The sequence below is a fragment of the Oryza glaberrima genome, chromosome 11 (genome assembly GCF_000147395.1).
Source record: "Oryza glaberrima chromosome 11, OglaRS2, whole genome shotgun sequence".
Lineage (NCBI taxonomy): Eukaryota > Viridiplantae > Streptophyta > Magnoliopsida > Poales > Poaceae > Oryza > Oryza glaberrima.
Window position 1 is genome coordinate 490,136 of NC_068336.1, and position 15,969 is coordinate 506,104.

At 42.9% G+C, this 15,969-nt stretch overlaps 4 protein-coding genes across 13 annotated transcripts; 1 reads left to right on the plus strand and 3 right to left on the minus strand.

The window, feature by feature from the left end:
• Positions 1-292: 292 nt before the first annotated feature.
• Positions 293-6,794, minus strand: LOC127754269 (uncharacterized). 10 transcript variants are annotated; one of them, XR_008012794.1, is made up of 14 exons: positions 6,413-6,794; positions 5,957-6,022; positions 5,659-5,797; positions 5,358-5,556; positions 4,831-4,959; positions 4,657-4,706; positions 4,479-4,576; positions 4,113-4,400; positions 3,617-4,021; positions 2,695-2,852; positions 2,144-2,246; positions 1,932-2,034; positions 1,161-1,853; positions 293-844 (listed from the first exon to the last, which is right to left on the minus strand). XR_008012794.1 is itself a non-coding variant. In XM_052279749.1 (10 exons), exons 1-10 carry the CDS (start codon positions 6,668-6,670, stop codon positions 2,853-2,855), a joined length of 1,650 nt encoding a protein of 549 aa, XP_052135709.1. In that variant the 5' UTR covers positions 6,671-6,794; the 3' UTR covers positions 2,838-2,852. The 10 variants fall into 10 exon arrangements, 2 of the variants coding, with proteins under 2 accessions (XP_052135709.1, XP_052135708.1); XR_008012792.1 differs by having other exon boundaries at positions 298-844; positions 1,823-1,853; positions 2,144-2,236; XR_008012796.1 differs by having other exon boundaries at positions 298-844; positions 1,823-1,853; positions 1,932-1,977.
• Positions 6,795-7,158: 364 nt separating this feature from the next.
• Positions 7,159-10,612, minus strand: LOC127754271 (RNA-directed DNA methylation 4-like). Its single transcript, XM_052279751.1, has 10 exons — positions 10,426-10,612; positions 10,237-10,326; positions 9,643-9,737; positions 9,250-9,321; positions 8,951-8,992; positions 8,418-8,566; positions 8,214-8,332; positions 7,694-7,778; positions 7,547-7,617; positions 7,159-7,455 (listed from the first exon to the last, which is right to left on the minus strand). Exons 1-10 carry the CDS (start codon positions 10,520-10,522, stop codon positions 7,301-7,303), a joined length of 975 nt encoding a protein of 324 aa, XP_052135711.1. The 5' UTR covers positions 10,523-10,612; the 3' UTR covers positions 7,159-7,300.
• A 68-nt stretch (positions 10,613-10,680) lies between these two features.
• Positions 10,681-13,430, plus strand: LOC127754270 (PLASTID TRANSCRIPTIONALLY ACTIVE protein 6, chloroplastic-like). Its single transcript, XM_052279750.1, has 6 exons — positions 10,681-11,229; positions 11,426-11,494; positions 11,581-11,685; positions 12,383-12,502; positions 12,855-12,944; positions 13,031-13,430. The coding sequence occupies exons 1-6, from the start codon at positions 10,696-10,698 to the stop codon at positions 13,145-13,147; spliced, it is 1,035 nt and encodes a 344-aa protein (XP_052135710.1). The 5' UTR covers positions 10,681-10,695; the 3' UTR covers positions 13,148-13,430.
• An 11-nt stretch (positions 13,431-13,441) lies between these two features.
• On the minus strand, positions 13,442-15,707 carry LOC127754272 (uncharacterized). The gene is made up of 2 exons (XM_052279752.1): positions 14,773-15,707; positions 13,442-14,230 (listed from the first exon to the last, which is right to left on the minus strand). Exons 1-2 carry the CDS (start codon positions 15,045-15,047, stop codon positions 14,188-14,190), a joined length of 318 nt encoding a protein of 105 aa, XP_052135712.1. The 5' UTR covers positions 15,048-15,707; the 3' UTR covers positions 13,442-14,187.
• Positions 15,708-15,969: the final 262 nt, after the last annotated feature.

The window sequence follows — 15,969 nt, forward strand, 5'->3', positions numbered from 1 at the left end:
GCTATTAGAACGACCATTAGAACGACGCTATTAGATGGGGATCGCTTTTGAGAGAGTACACGGTGCCTAGTGCTTACGCATTTATATAAATGACATCTAGCGGATAAAAACATCGTATAAAAAATACTGCATATAATTTTGAATAGAAGAATGTTTTGAAATTCTACTTATCCTATAATAATTGTATCGCAATAAAGCCTCTTTACTTTCAACATTTTTCTGCTACATATTTTTATAAACTTTTGAATGTGCCATGAAATGCTTTAATACAATTGGTAAATGAGAGATACACTTTGATTCTGTTAATTCCTTTTTCATTCGTTGGATCGCATGATGAGCTCTAGGATAAATGTCATTCTCGTATCCACAATTTGATTTAATTAACCATATCAGCAATTAAGCTTGCAAACCACATTTTACATGTAGTACCACTTGCCAAGAGAGATTTTCCAATAAACGTGCAACGGTGGATCCCATCCATCTTTCTACCTATAATAAATTAGAAAAGAATACGAGAAATAAATGGAGAAACAAAAACACGACAAAAAGAAAAGCTGATTTGAGTAGGGTTGTCGCTGAACTGAATGCACCGGGCTAATCAACATGGCACTAGTGCAACCATTTAGTTGTTTCCCCATGCATATAATAGTGCAAATTGGATGTGCATATGTTGACCTCTGAACGACTCATCTGTTCTTTGGCCGATAAAAATATTTAGGTAGGGTTGCATGATCTAGCAACACAATCCATTAACGTTTCTTATTGCTAGTTATATCAAGAAGATGAGAGCTCCCTGGCTAGGCCACGTCTCCTCCTTAGCATTGGCAGGCCAACAACCGCATGCCTGAAATAGATTTTTCAACAAAGTTTGCTTAGGAAATTGCAGAGATAGAAAGAACAAATCAACGTAAAGAGATTTTGCACTCGATCTGGAGAACTGCAGAAACACACATAGGTATAGTATCACTAAACAATGATTAATAACAGATACTCAGTTGTTGTTTCAGGCTGATAACACTAAAATATGATGTCAAAGTGCAGAGATTGTTCTAAAAAAAAAAGGAAGTGCAGAGATTGCAATGGATGGTTTGCATAGAGTGAGCTGTCATCTGGTAGCAAAGGAAACATGGCAGATGCTAGTTGGCTCACTCATCACACACCTTTTATAGCTGCAGGTACCCACATTTGCTGTGCTCCAACGTCACCTGGATTGGAGCCTACCACTCCATATGTAGTATTGTCACAGGTATTAACATAATAGTGTGCTACTCCTACATAGTAGTATACCGCCATCAACATGAGTCTTTCTGCATGAAATGATTCCTGGGAGCCAAAAACCCTACCACACTTTGCTGCTAGCATTTGGGTTTTGGACACTGCCAAGTGCCAACCAATGTCAGGTTGACACCCACTCACTCGCCTTTACTCGACTATATCTATGAATAATCATCATCCCGCCGAATGGGATGATTGTCACTCTGTCAGCCACCGTGAATTGTTCTATGTAGAGCTTGGTGTCACTCTTACCAACAAAAAGATCTTTCTGGGCCAGATTGTTTGCTGCTGATCATTAGCAAGGCTCTCTTCTTATTAGCATTTTTAGTTAAGTTGTTAGCAGGCTTCAGAAAATTTAGGAACTTACATCGGTGTGATGTGCAAATTGGGCAAGAGAACAAGCCCTAACTGCCGCATCACCCTCAGGTACATTACTTGAGCCAAGAAACAAATGCCTCGGTTTGTCTTTCTTGTTTGTAAATTAATTAATACATGTGCAACTGTCCAAGAGAGAGTATTTCATTAGAGGATATTTCAGCTCATATACCTGTACTGTGCATTTCGGATTTCAGTCCTTCCTGCCAAATTTGCAGTTTCAGAATATGATTATTCAGTAAAAGCACAGCTCAGTTAATTAAAACTTAAAACGTCCTAACCTGCAGTGCTTGTTCATCAATGTAATACATGGTTGGTGGATGTGAACTTTTGTTTGGAGCAAGCACGATGTCAGGAGTAGTCAGGACGAGGGGGTGGGGTGCACTGGCACAGAGCAACACAATTACAGAAGCAAAGAAGAGCAAGCTAGCTGTTTACAGCTAGGCTGCTTCAGAACAGGATTATGGGTGGTGTGGTCATAGGACCTCTGTACCTTTTGGCGCATGTGCCACTCCCTGCTCTTCTCTCCTTTCTTGCTCCTCAACCGTGTTCATCTGTGTGTCACACTGTCAGCATACTAGAAACTCTGCAACAATCTGGCCTTTGTTTTGTGAGAGTACAGTGATGAGACTTGTCATCCACAAGAAAAAAAAAAGGTAGCATTTCTTCAAAGCAAAAGAAAAGTGCACACATGACTAATTAAAAAGTTTTTTTTTCTTTTTCCTGTGGCTGTATAATAAACTGGTAAATAGACAAATTGAAGTAGCCAAGTGATGGAACTGAAAATGCCCCAGAAGTCAGAAACAACATTATAGATGAGATCTAATATAGCATTTCCTCCATACACTTTAATTTCACATGCCACTTCATAGCATAAAGGAAGCAATTGCACATGAACATGACCAATTTATGCCTATCTTGTAATGTGCATTTGCATTATGCACCTTGTAGTTGCATGCTTGGCATGATATAACCTAAGGTAGCATGAACAGTATGTACAGTTATATTTTTATTACCATGAATAGTTGAATTTGAGTGAATTACCCAATTAAGCTTTTTTGCTCCTCTGCTGCAACCAGATGGGCCATAGTTCTGCCCTTATTTCTCAACCTCCTTTGCTACCACCCATTGTCAACAGACGCCATGGACATGCTCCAGAATGGAGACTTCCTCATGGGGCCTAGCAGGAGCTGTTCTGAACACTATTGTTGGACCATTCCCTGCAGAAATAATTACAGTTCAATGCATAGATGAGTACTTTGCATTCCATCAAGTGGACAAAAGTTGCAGAGTAAAATAGCAAGGTCTACAAATTCAATATTACCAGTGGACATGTCAAAGGTTGATCAGATGAGGAGGAAGCATTCAACCAGCAGCAATCGGTTAGAATGATGAAGCAGAACCTAACCATTGTGTATAGCATTATGAAATTCGAAACACCATGACAACAGTAGATGCCCTTTCACGAGTTCGACGATTTATTGTGAAGAATCTACAACAAACTAGGATACAAAGTTCTATAGATTGCAATCCCAGGCTGTTCCGTACCCATGACTCATGAATCATGCCTAATACACTTAACAACCATAATCAAATTCAGACCTAGTAGACGAATCACCTGATTGCGAGGGGAATACCGTGAGACGTGAGATATGACCAAATCATGCAATTCCGTTATGCTAACTAATAATAATAAAAAAAGAGAAACACTTCCAATGTAGCCTTTTTCACCTTTCAGATTCACTTGATATATAAAGCTTCTGTAAACCAAACAAAAAAGTGGCCCAGAAGCAGTTTCAGCATAAGTTTGGACACAGCCACACAACTCTGAACATTCAACAACAGAAATCTACGATTACAAATATCTGTCAGAGCAACACTAACATTTTTATTCATCTTTCATAGCCATCTCATGCCTCTGTTTCTGTGCAACCTCAACAAGCAGAGTCAGCAGGGCTTCACATACCTGTGATGTGTCTGCCTGATCCCTAGGTTCCTCTTTGAGTGAAGAATAAACCATCCATGCATGGTCTAACTTCCGCTCTGGCCGGACTACTACTGATCCAGGAACTTCAGCATCCTTCCTTGTCACAAGACCATCACTCTTCTCACCATACCTTGCCACAAGAAGTTGTGAGCATGCTGCCATTGCAGCTGAAAGTGGCATTACAACTGGGATCCTAGTAGGATTCCCATCAGCTGCAGCTGGGAGCTCCAAGTGTGCAACATGAGAGAGGGCAGTAAGCACACTTGGGGTGATGCTAGCCTCTGTATGGAATGAGACAATGGGAACCTCAGGAGGCAATGGGTTCTGCCGCAGGAATTCTTTCCTCCTCTCATATGTCAGGTCTTCCAGAGCCTGAAGATCACCCTGAAGGAAAAAAAAAAAGAAAACAATAAACATCAGTGTCGTCCATTGTGCAGGCTGACAAGGTAACAATCAAGCTCATCAAGACAAATACCTTAAGGACTTTGGATACCAAAATCTCCATGAGTTTACGTAACCTGACATAATCACCAAGCTGGCCTTCTCGCAAGATATCTGAAGCAACCGGGCTTCCTCCATATGGGCTTTGAGCTAAAGCCAAACCTGCGACCTTGTCTTTCAGTTGTGGCCAGTAAAGGGAGAGGGCTGCTGCTGCATCTACACCACCCTTGCTATGGCCGAGAAGTAGCACCCGCTTCTTCGATCCCCAGTATATTTCTTCTATATATTCCTTTATTTCCCTTGCATTTTTACTTACTGAAGACTGTATAATTCATTATATGTTACTTGATGAAAACAATATTAAGAGTAAGTAACAAAGAATAGTACTGTATGGAAGTACCTCACTGTGAATCTTGGCAATGTGACAAGCCAGACCCATCTTGGAGAAATATGATTTTGTCTTGACAAAGTAAAGAGGCCCATGGTTACTAAACAAGCCTGCAAACAATAGAAAAGCTAATGTCAACACAGAAAATTGCCAAAATGCGAATTCACAACCAAAGTGGCAGCAAACTTGCCTGGAACCAACAGATAGACCATCGAATCAGGCAGCTTGTGTTCATTTTTTCTGACAGGGAATCAAATGATCACATGAGATAAAAAAGACGAAGCATACATTACATCTTTTATTAAGAGCAGTTGCATAATTTAAACATTGAAATTTTGAAATGCAAATTATTATGTTTGCTGACCTCACAGCATCAAGAATTTCCAAGAATCTGGCAGTTCCGTCCTCAGTTGGAGGTAAGCTTTGATCCTGCTGAAGCCATCCAATATCATCGGCTGAGCCACGAACAGTTTTCCGAGCACGTTCTACAAGACTGACAAAAAGATATTAAGGATATCAAAGACTAGTCCTCCCAACACCAGAACATCTTATAAAAGAACACCTCATCCACGAAAGCTAAATTTTTATATTCCAATTTACTCTTAATGGACATCAAATGACACGTGTTTTCATGCACACCTATTGACTTGATTATTTGGTACAGTGCATAAAATAGAAGTGTGTGCACTAAAAAAAGAGTCAGTTCCAATAGATGTCAATTGCATAACAACTTAACAAGTGCACTTAACACTTCATAAAGTTCAAGCATGCATAGTTTATTCATGATATAGTGATGATATGGTATTTGCAGCTTGTGTCACACTATCACCTATTTGTTTGATTAGAATTCACAGGACAAGACGAAAAACCAAATGCAAAAGCAGTCTGTACCCTTGAAACAGTGAAGCCCCATTCTGGAAGACGCGCAAAGGTGCCATCTGTTCTGTGATTTCTTGAGATGAGCTTCCAGTATTATCAATTTCACAAGGAGATGAGTCTGCTGACTGTTCGGAAGAAGCCTGAAAAGAGGATCCACCAGCAGTTGATGCAGGTGGCAGCGTCGCTAGCTCTTGCCCCTCGTCAGAAATAGCTGTGCAATAAATCAAGGAGATGCAGCAGAATTACCACATTGTGTATTTTGTTATGAAATTGGCACAAAAGAGTCATTCGGCGAAGTCAAGGAGAAGCTAACCTGTGTAACCAGATACTGGGAGGCACTGGGTAAGATATGAAGCTGTCTGGGCCAGATAAGACGCAGCTTGGTTTAAAGCTGGGACGGAGAGGAAGAGCTGTGAATCTTCAGTCCTGTTGGCTGAATAACTAGCATCAACCTAGATATATCAATGAACATTAACAAAATTGGAATCATGATATGGCTGCCTATGATGGCAACAAAAGGCTATATTGATCCAGGACAAACTTTTGGCAAGTGAATGCATAGGGGTGGTCCAGCAAATAGTAACATAGGGAAAAAAAGTAGAAGCACATACCGATGATGCAGAAGTAGAAGGCTGACCCAGATTTGAAGGTAAATCCTCCATGGTTGGCTCTTTATCCTAGCAATTAACATTAAATTGGTGTTGGTGAATACGCAATTCATGGATGTACTACGTGTGAAGCAACGAGAATAGAAAATGCAATAACCAGTGGGCAATCATTTAGAAGGCTATGAGATGGAGTCACTGGTAGCGTGTGAGGAAGTCAGGATTTAGGGCATCAAAGATGTCATTACTGGTGGGCAAGCCTAATTAAGGTATCCCCTATCTGATCTCTTGAGTAAAGAGGAGGGAAAAAAAGAAAACATTCCTTGAATTCGCCGATATCGGTTACCAACCAATTCCAAGTTTACGGCAGCTAGGCAAGAGTACTCGCAAGTGGGGATCTCCAATTCTCGATTCATCCAAGGAAGAAGAAGAAGAAGAAGAAGAAGAAGAAGAAGAAGTTACCGCAATCAAGAAGATGGAGGGAGGGTTTGGAGGCGATGCCGATGCGTTCCTTTCCTTGTGCTCCACTCGACTCGATCGTTGGCCTGCTACTGCGACTGCGCTCCCTCGGAATCTGATTGGGATTTGGGACGAACAACGGAAAGAAGCGTCTCTTCTTCTCTGATGCCGTGGAGAAGCCCCGCCCCGCCGCGCCGCTTTCTTCCGGAGTCCAGACTTTTCTAGTCTTCCTTCTATTTGGGCTGGGCCTGCAATCATCATCACTTCAGTTCACACTGTGAAAAGTCTGGACCTCCTCCTATTTGGGCTGGGCCTGCAATCATCATCACTTCAAACTGTTAATGAGGCATCACCAAAAGCTAAGCTTTCTGTATGAGTATGATGATGATGATGAATCAGTCGTCTTCTCATCCAATTCAAGCTAGTTACAGCCAGCAGCAGCATCGAAAACCAAACAAGATATTTCAAGGGCAGAGCCGACAAGATACTACCAACAATATGCCATACTAGTAACGGGAGTAAAATGAGACTTTTTTTCAACAATGACTCCAGCAATGAGCTATCTATCTTATCCAACAAGCTATCTATCTTATCCAACAACAAGCTGCTTGCCTTCAATGATTACACGTTCGAATTCCCCAGGAAATTCTCCCATATTTAATAATTCATTCTTCTTACTCCTACACTTCTCCTTCAGTGATCATATCGAGTTACAGGTCTAACACGCTGAGAGTTGCTGAGGCTGGGAATACAATTCATCAGTATACTAACACCAAAAGTTCTCTCACATATAGCCAACCTAACAGGTAAACATCACAGCCAGCTCAACCGCTAGCCCATACATCATCTTATCTCTAGTTACTACCCATATTTGTACCCCAAGCATAGATTCTATCTCCCGTCTTCATCCCTTTCTTCCTCCACCTCTTCCTTCTCATACTCGGGATCAGAACCGTCTAGGTCTGAAAATGGATTCTCGCTATTGGAATCATCATCCTCATCTTCTGACAACTCCGCAGGATAATCATATAATGGATTATCCTCCGCTGCGTATTCAAGATCGACAAGTTAAGAAAATCAGATAATAAGGACTCTCACTGGTTCACCATGGAAGCAGGTGGACGGTTGTACAATTACCATTTGAATCATCTGTATCATAAGGATCGTCATCATCATAACACACATCATCGCCATCGTCCACTTGTAACCTGATGTAAAAAGGAATGCTCAGAAAAGATCACCACAGAAGAATGTACCATAGTAAACACATGTCAATCAGATTACAGTGGGTATGGAGCTGAAGATGTGCCCTCCATTGTTGTATCATCATCCACCTCCTTGACAGTATATATGTCATAAACATCTGAATCTGCTCATCAGAAAAAACATGCCCATCAAAACTAGTGCTGGAGCAAAAGTTCTCGCTATGTTTGAGCCTTATGCACATAACTAATTCATGATTCAAACATTCATGACATTGGTATGAATGACAAATGAAGAGCGAAAAATATGTCTCCTCACACTAAAGGTTGTAACCCATAAAGAAAATCATTGGTCTGTTCAATCTTGCGTTAGCACAGGAGTGGCAGAATTTATTTCACACTAATCACATCCTACTTCCTTCTCCATAGTCAATACAGAACTGAATTCAACACCTCCAAGAATAGCATATTTTAGCCTTAGCTGGCTCAACTATGAATTAATAGATGGAAAGGCAACCAAAATCCACAATTTCTAAAGTAAAAGTTACAATCGAAATTTCAGATTTTTTTTTTTGAACATCTGAAGGAAAAAAGTTACAGACCTTCCGATTGTGCCAGCGAAATAATATCTGATTCAATTTCTTCAGCAGCTGATGGCAAATGTTCCCGTATAAGTGGAAGAAAATTGCATAAAATTGCACCCTCTTCAAAAGAGGTAATCCTGAAGAGAAACACGATAAGAACCATGAAACAGTACAACATTTCGTTTTTGGAAGAACTAATAAATCTCACAAGGAAAAACTTGCCTTGGTTCTGCTGGATGCTTCTCTTCATCAGAATCTACTTGGACAGCATCATAAAGATGGCATATTTCTCGTAGTGATTCATCAACTTCATTCCTGTCTCCTTTCCGACTCCTCCAAATTTGTGCAAAGCGAGCATTTCTTCCAAGGTCCTATAAAGGATTAATGAACAAAACTTGCATAAAAATGTGGGAACAGCACAAGAAGGCACTGCCACATCTCTTCTCTGGATGTGTAGCAAATGATTCGACCCAAAAAAATTCTAGTGACAAGAAGGGTACTAATAATACTGTATCAGCCGGCTACCAAGTCCTAACATATGTAATACGATTCTCCAAGGTCCATGCCAATAACAACACCTGGGAATGACCAAACTTAATAGAGTTGGCTCAAAGATAATATCACGAACCCTGTCCTATTTTTGGGTCAATCCATAAAATATTTCCTTCATATACTCTATCCACCAAATTCATAGTAGTTAGTACAACTACAAACTTAAGCATATGAAGTTGACTATAGTAAGAAAATAGGCACACCTCATGCCTTTGTCTGGCTGCTGATCGTAGCTGGTCTTGTTTCTGTTCGCAGAAAAAAGAACAATGTTAGCATATGAAAAGTACATAACAACCTTCCTTATTTCAAAATCTTCAAGAACAAGATGCATAAAGCAGTAGTAAAGTACTGTAGCTGTTACTATCAGTGAAGGGTCTTTCAAATATTCAAGGAAAATACTAAAAGAAACGTTTACTAATAATATTTTTCATGGGAACAACTGAAGACATGGTAAAATTATAACAATTAAAATAAGTAAATACTAGGAAAAAGTTTGACTTACTTTATCTTGCTTAGTTCTGTTGTTCCATTCCTTTGTCTTGCTCTTTATCTCTTTGGCATCCAAGTCAGAATGCTACAAAGTAAAATGGAGTAATTGTGATCCACTGTTCAACTCTTATGGTACATAAGGTAAAGTACAGCTCGCAATACTTTTTTTTTCAAAAGATAATTTAGTTGCATAATGTTGGTCTCCATAAGTCAATCAAAAAATTGTTCAAGATCAAATACTGAGCTCTATTGTCTATATAACTCCCTGAAAAGTAATAACAGGAGATATACTCAGATGCTGATGAGTAATGACACATTAACTGAACTGATTATGCCATATGCGAGGAAACCAAATTGTAGAAGACTAGACAAATTTAACAAGTAAGGAAAAGAAAATGATTATTACCAGAAGAGAGTGCAAAACATCTTGAACTGCCTCAGAATGGTGTACTGTCTCAATGTGCTGTACCAGAAGTTTCTTAATTCGTGGTTCCTCTGAAGCTGTAAGCACAGAAAATATGAATATCACATTTATGTGCAGTGTCAAAGTACATTATATGCAACTCGTGTTCGCGATATCATGGAGGCTGATTAACCGGTAAGTAGAATCCTACTATTGTATTATCAGGACGAGTATCTTCCGGCACCAATTTGCACAGACAAGCAACTGCTGGTGTGATTACTGATTAAGTTAATAGCGTGTCACAAATGAGAACCTAGGTGTAGCTCAGTGGTAAAGATGTTGCCTTGCATCTGTGAGGCCTGCATTCGAGCCATGCTTTCGACGCTAATACTCACCGATTCACCTTATATTTAATGCATAAATATGTTTGCCCTTAATTTGATACTAATTTCTTCCTTAGTATCTCACTTATATATTCTTCTGAAAGAAAAAAAAATGTTGCTTCTGTCCTAATATTTGATACTAATTATCTCCTCAGAATCTCATATATGTTTATGAAAGGGAAAAAAAAAGCGTGTGACAAGTAGAAGTAGATACCTTTATTAGGAGCAGAGGATGGCTCGGAGACTGAAAGGCTGGAGAAATCGAGCATAGCCTTCTTCACCGGCCTCTCATTGATCTCTAGCCCTAACGAATCACAAAAATCATGTCTGTTTTTTTTCCACTATGAAGTTGGGTAGAGAAAGGGGGAGGAGCAATGAGAGGAAAGGAGAGAGGTTTACTCACAGAAAGCGTCGGGGCGGGTCTGGGAGGGCTTGCGCTTGACACGGACGACGATGGGTTTGTCCCTCTCCTCAGCCTCCGCCTCCGTCGCGGACGCCATCGCCGCCGCCCGCCGGCAAAGCCAAGGTAGGGTTGGTTGGTTCTCTCGCCGTCAGAACAATCGAGAACAAAGTTGGGTGCTTTAAGATTCGTGCTAATACATCTCGACACACCTACGTGGATGGATATACTCGCTCTCGACCGCGCGCCAAAAAAAAAAAAAAAAACTCAGACATGGCGGCCACCGTGTCGCTCTCTCTCGTCGTCTCCGCCTCCGGCTTCCCCTATCCATTCCCCTCGCCGCTCTCCAAAACCCTAGCTAACCCCTCCTCCTCCACGTCCCTTCTCCTCGCCGCCTCCCTCTCCCGCGGCGCCACCCCACTGCCCCTCCTGCGGCGCGATGTCTCCGCGGCGTACGGCGACGACGACATGGACGACGACTTCGGGGACTTCGACCTCGACGACGGGGACGGCGTGGGGGACGACGAAGACCTCGACAACGAGCAGGACTACGACGTCGACTACGACCGCCTGCTCGCCCCCGTCAAGGCGCCGCAGCGTCCACTGTCCGGGGAGGGCGACGAGGAGGAGGGGGACATCGCCATGGTCGCCGCCCAGAGCTTCGTCTCCACGCAGGACTCCGCCTCCGACACCGTGGTCGACTACTCCGTCAACGAGGACGAATTCCACAAGATTCGCCTACTGCACTGCGACTTTTTTATCCGCAAGGTGCCTGACCCCGACGACGACGTCTTCGACTTCCGGGAGGTATACATCCTCATTTATCTGTCTAACACTAGTACATTCTTTGCTAATTGCCTGTGTTATCAAGCATGTATTTGACAATGCTATCTGTTAATGCAACATCTCATGACACATTCATTGCAGTGCTATCCAAATTGACAGAACTCAATCTTTTAGGTTGATTGAACTAAATCATGTGTTCCTTCATAATGTGCAACAGATGTATGTCACGCCGCCTGACACTGACATCTACTCCATCCCAAGGGTTCTTGCTCCGATGCCGCAAAAGGTGCCCATGTCTCTTTTTTTTGATCTGTTTCAGGCAAATGTAAATGGGCATTGAGGTGTAATCATTGTTTTCCTGGTTGAAAGCAGTATGTGAGGTGCACGAAGAAAAATTTTGGTCGTTACCACGTTAGTGAGCCGCCTGTTGAGCATTTGCGTGATCCCCTATACAAGACAGAAAGGGAGATCATGAAGGTATGTGTGAGAGTGTTGTTTCCTCTGCTAATTTGATCTACCACTCTGTTATGCAATTATATTTGTCATAAAGAAAGATTGAGTGGGTAATGCTGCTTGAAAGCTGGAAGTTGCCAACCTTAAAGATTCTGACTGAAATTTATCCCTATTTTTTTTGCCATACTTGTCAGAGTAGAGACCTTATTGTTGTTTGGTGAGAAATTGCCCTTACTGATGGTAGTAGTGACTTGTGAAGATTACATGTCATGCCAAATTGCTTAGCAACAGGTTTTATTCCACGTGGTGGTTATCTGAATCTATAGATCAAATTGTGGGATATCCGATGCATTGTTTATTGTCCTCAAAGATCATATATTGCTAAATAGGAAATAAGGTAAGAACTAAAATTCCTTAGGAGTTTAAACCAGCTAGCTCTGCTTAGCCTAGTCACTGGACCCCTATTAGGCCATTTTTAAACTCAATTCCCATCCAGGCAGTGTAGCAATTCTCTGTTATTCTTGTTTAACGTGTCTTTCTGCTTTATGCTTGTTTTGTTTGTCATAATCAATACTAGTTGTTCTTCTCACCAGGGACTCAGACTTAAAACTATTTTTAGTTTCTACCCAATATGCTATCTTTCTTATACCTTAAGAGCATATATGCTGGACTGTTGTTTTCTTCAAAATTTATATATGCTCCATATTTGTTTATGCTGTAGGTTTTCTTAACAAAACATTACAGGAATAGGCGGTGTAACGACCCAGATTTTTTCCTTGATTTTGAAGAGATATATGTTATTGACTCGAAAGCAAGGTCAATCACGAGAGCAAAAGTTGTGGTAAGACGTTTTAAATTTAAATTCTTGAAGCATTCAGAACATAAGTACATAACCATTATATATTTAGGTTGCAGGAGCTCTTTCATCACTAATGTTAGTAGAAAAAAGTATATTAGTATCTGCATGATGATTTGAAGGAACTAGTTTAACGATTTCCATCCTTTGAAATATTGCATGCGACCATTTGGATGACTGGTAAACTGGGTCTGTGATGTCATTGGTTTCACAGTTAGTCCTATGCCTTTTCATCTAGACATTTGTGACAAACATTTATATTCACATTTTTTTTGCATAGTTAAGTTAGTTAATTTTTGTTTTGTTGAGATTATCAATATCGAGCTGCTTATTACAGGTTAGTGTCCCTGAAGGAAAGAAGAGGGACAGGAGAAATGACTTGCTACTCATACGAGATGGAGGGGAATCATTCAGAATAATTGACAAGGTACTATATGCTTTTTTCATGAATACTATCTACTATTGTTGTTGTAGTAGGAGGCTTCAAGGGCTAATGTGGGCTGTTTGTATCAGACCAAAAGGGATGATGCGACCACTGTGATCCAAAGAGAGGAGTGGGCAAGGTCGAGGCAAGATGTGGAGAAGCACTTTAGGAAGCTCCGCGACTTTGACTACTCGAATTGGTTCTGAAGAAATAGTAGCTGGAGTCATTCAGCAGAGAAATTATTTTGCTAATTTTGCAGCTGCTTATATTAGAGGAAGCGACCATGGACCATGGTGCTCAAGGGAGAATCGCCATCTTCGAGTAGGCTAATTATGTGTACTTTAGGTTTTTGTAGCAGGTAGAAGGCATGCCACTTAGCGAGCCTATCTGTACAAAACTGAAAGGTTTGATGCTTGTGAATGCACTACTTGATGGGTAGCGAACGAATATGTGGTCCTTGGATTCAGAATGCACGTGTTTTTTATAGTATCGGATATCTATACTTGGATTCAGAATTTCCTAGGTAAGTTTTCCCTCCGGTTTTTTATGTATGAATTTCGTAGGCAAGTCCTGTACTCGGCAGAATCCTCAATACAAACTACAAAGTGGCAGACAGCAGACAATTATGTCAGTAAAAATGGTGTTATGGAGGATGCTAATGCAACAATCAAGAAAGTTTATCCAGATAATTCTTCTCCTAGCAGTAGAGTGGCATTGCTGACTGCTACTGCCTTGGATCAGGGGATTGGATCGAACTGGCTGGTACCAGCGGTTTGCAGGATCAATATTCTCGATCAGCAGCGGAAAACGGCGCGGAAGCGTACGTATGTCGGAATAGCATATAGTATAGGGGAACGTAAGAACGTCACAAATGTGCAGAGTGCGTCCCATTCGAAGCCGATCAACCGAATAGCGGATCAACAGAGATGAAAAGGAGCTGAAAAGGAAGAGTCGAATATACTACCAGGATCAAGAACCAGGTGTTGCAAGTCCAGCCTTGCAGACCTTATCACCTCAAAATGGCCTCAGAATTGCAAGAAAAAAAAAAGCAGATCAAGGTGACACATCACACCTCAGATTGTAAAACAGTAAGATCGATAAAATTGTCTAGTGCTTTAACCTCACTTGCACCAGCAAATTAAAGCAAATGAAGAGTCTCATCTTCACATCAGTCAACAAAAAAAATAACAAAGAACAAAAATATGTACCTGTTCTTATAGCTGCAACACTAGAGGAACCAAAATAATCACAATGCAATCGTTATTGGCCTGACCACATGGACAAAAAACCTGAGTAAAAATATAAGTCATTCAAACAATATTCCACCCGAATAAAGTAACAAATTACAAACATAATTAAGTAGATCTATTCGATTTACGAAGTGCAAAATATCTAGTCAAATCAGTACACATATTAGAGAACAAGTGCAAAATTCAGAAGTGGTTTCAGTTTTCAGGATATGTGCATCAGTTTACCATTATTTGCACCAGAAAAGAACGGCAAACCACACAGGTTTGTACTCTAAAAAAGAGAAAATCCATAAAATACTATCGACAAGCACCTTGATCCTAGAAATACCATTGACAAACGCAACTTCCTGAAAATGCCATCGTACAAGCCTATTTCTCCCAGAAATACCATCACGCCGTTAGTCCACACCGTTAGAACAAAACATTTTACAAGAATGACTAAATTGCCCTCACTCCAAATAATACTATCCCAATCCACCGGTAAAAAAAAACTACCGCTAATGCTTGATGCGTCACATGGCCGGCCTGCCTCGAAGGCGCCGGCCTGACACGCGGCTAGCCAGAGGAAGTGGGAGGCTCACGTCGGCGGCGGCGAATGACTCGTCGTCGCTGTGGTTGGAGTCGGAGTTGGCGTTCGCTCGCCGTCGCTGGAGGAAGAGGAGGAGAGGCGGGCGAGCCCGGCGGCGGTCATGCTCCAGACGCGGGCGCCGCAGTAGGGGCAGCGGACATGCGGCTCGAGCGGGCCACGGTGGATGACGAGGAACGCGCGCGTCCGCGACGGCATGAACCCGCGGTACGCGCCCACGACGTCGTCGTACACGGCGCCGGCGACGGCCAGTGGCGGAGCTAGCAGCATCGTTGAGCCCGGGCGAGTAATAGCGTTTTTCGGTGATCGACTAATTTTGATAGGTGTTGACAGCTATTCGTAGTGAAGACGACATCGACGGAGCACGGGCGGCCGCCCGCCTGCCCGGGAGGTGGATCCGCCACTGGCGACGGCCACCGCGTGCTTGCAAAGTGGCCCGGCACGGCGGCGGCCGCGCGGCAGCAGAAGAAGAGCAGCTTCGCCATCACCGGCCAACCTCCCCCAATGCGTCGATGCCTGGGACCGTCGTTCGGACGCCTGCTGCCAAGGCGCCGTCGCCTGGGACCACCGTGCCTGCGGCCGACGCGCCGCCGCCTGGGACCACCGCGCCGCCGCATGCCACCTCCTCGCCGCCCGTCGCGTCAACGCCTGGGACCACCGCGCGGACGCCTGCTGCCGACGCGCCGCCGCCTGGGAGCCCCGAGCCGCCGCCTGGGACCGACGCTCCGCTGCCTTCCACCTCCTCGCCGCCCGTCACGTCGACGCCTGGGACCGCTGCCGCAGGCGCCGCCTGGGACCACCGCGCCGCCGCCTGGGAGCCCCGCGCCACCGCCTGCCACCTCCTCGCCGCCCGTCGCGTCGACGCCTGGAACTGACGTGCCACCGCCTGGGAGCGTCGCCTTGCCGCTGTCGCCCATCGGGAGCTGGCGATTGAAGTGGAGGGGAGGAATAGTGGCCGGCGATGGGATGGAAGAGAAGGGGATTTATCCTTTGGTGAGGAGGGTAATTTGGTCATTTTGACAAAATTAATGGTGTCTAACAGAGTGAAAGTGACGGCGATGGCATTTTTGGGATAAAATGGCTCGTACGATGGCATTTGCTGGAAGTCGCGTTCGTCGATGGCATTTCTTGGATTAGGGTGTTTGTCAATAGCATTTCATGGATTTTCTCTAAACTAAAAAACCGTATATAT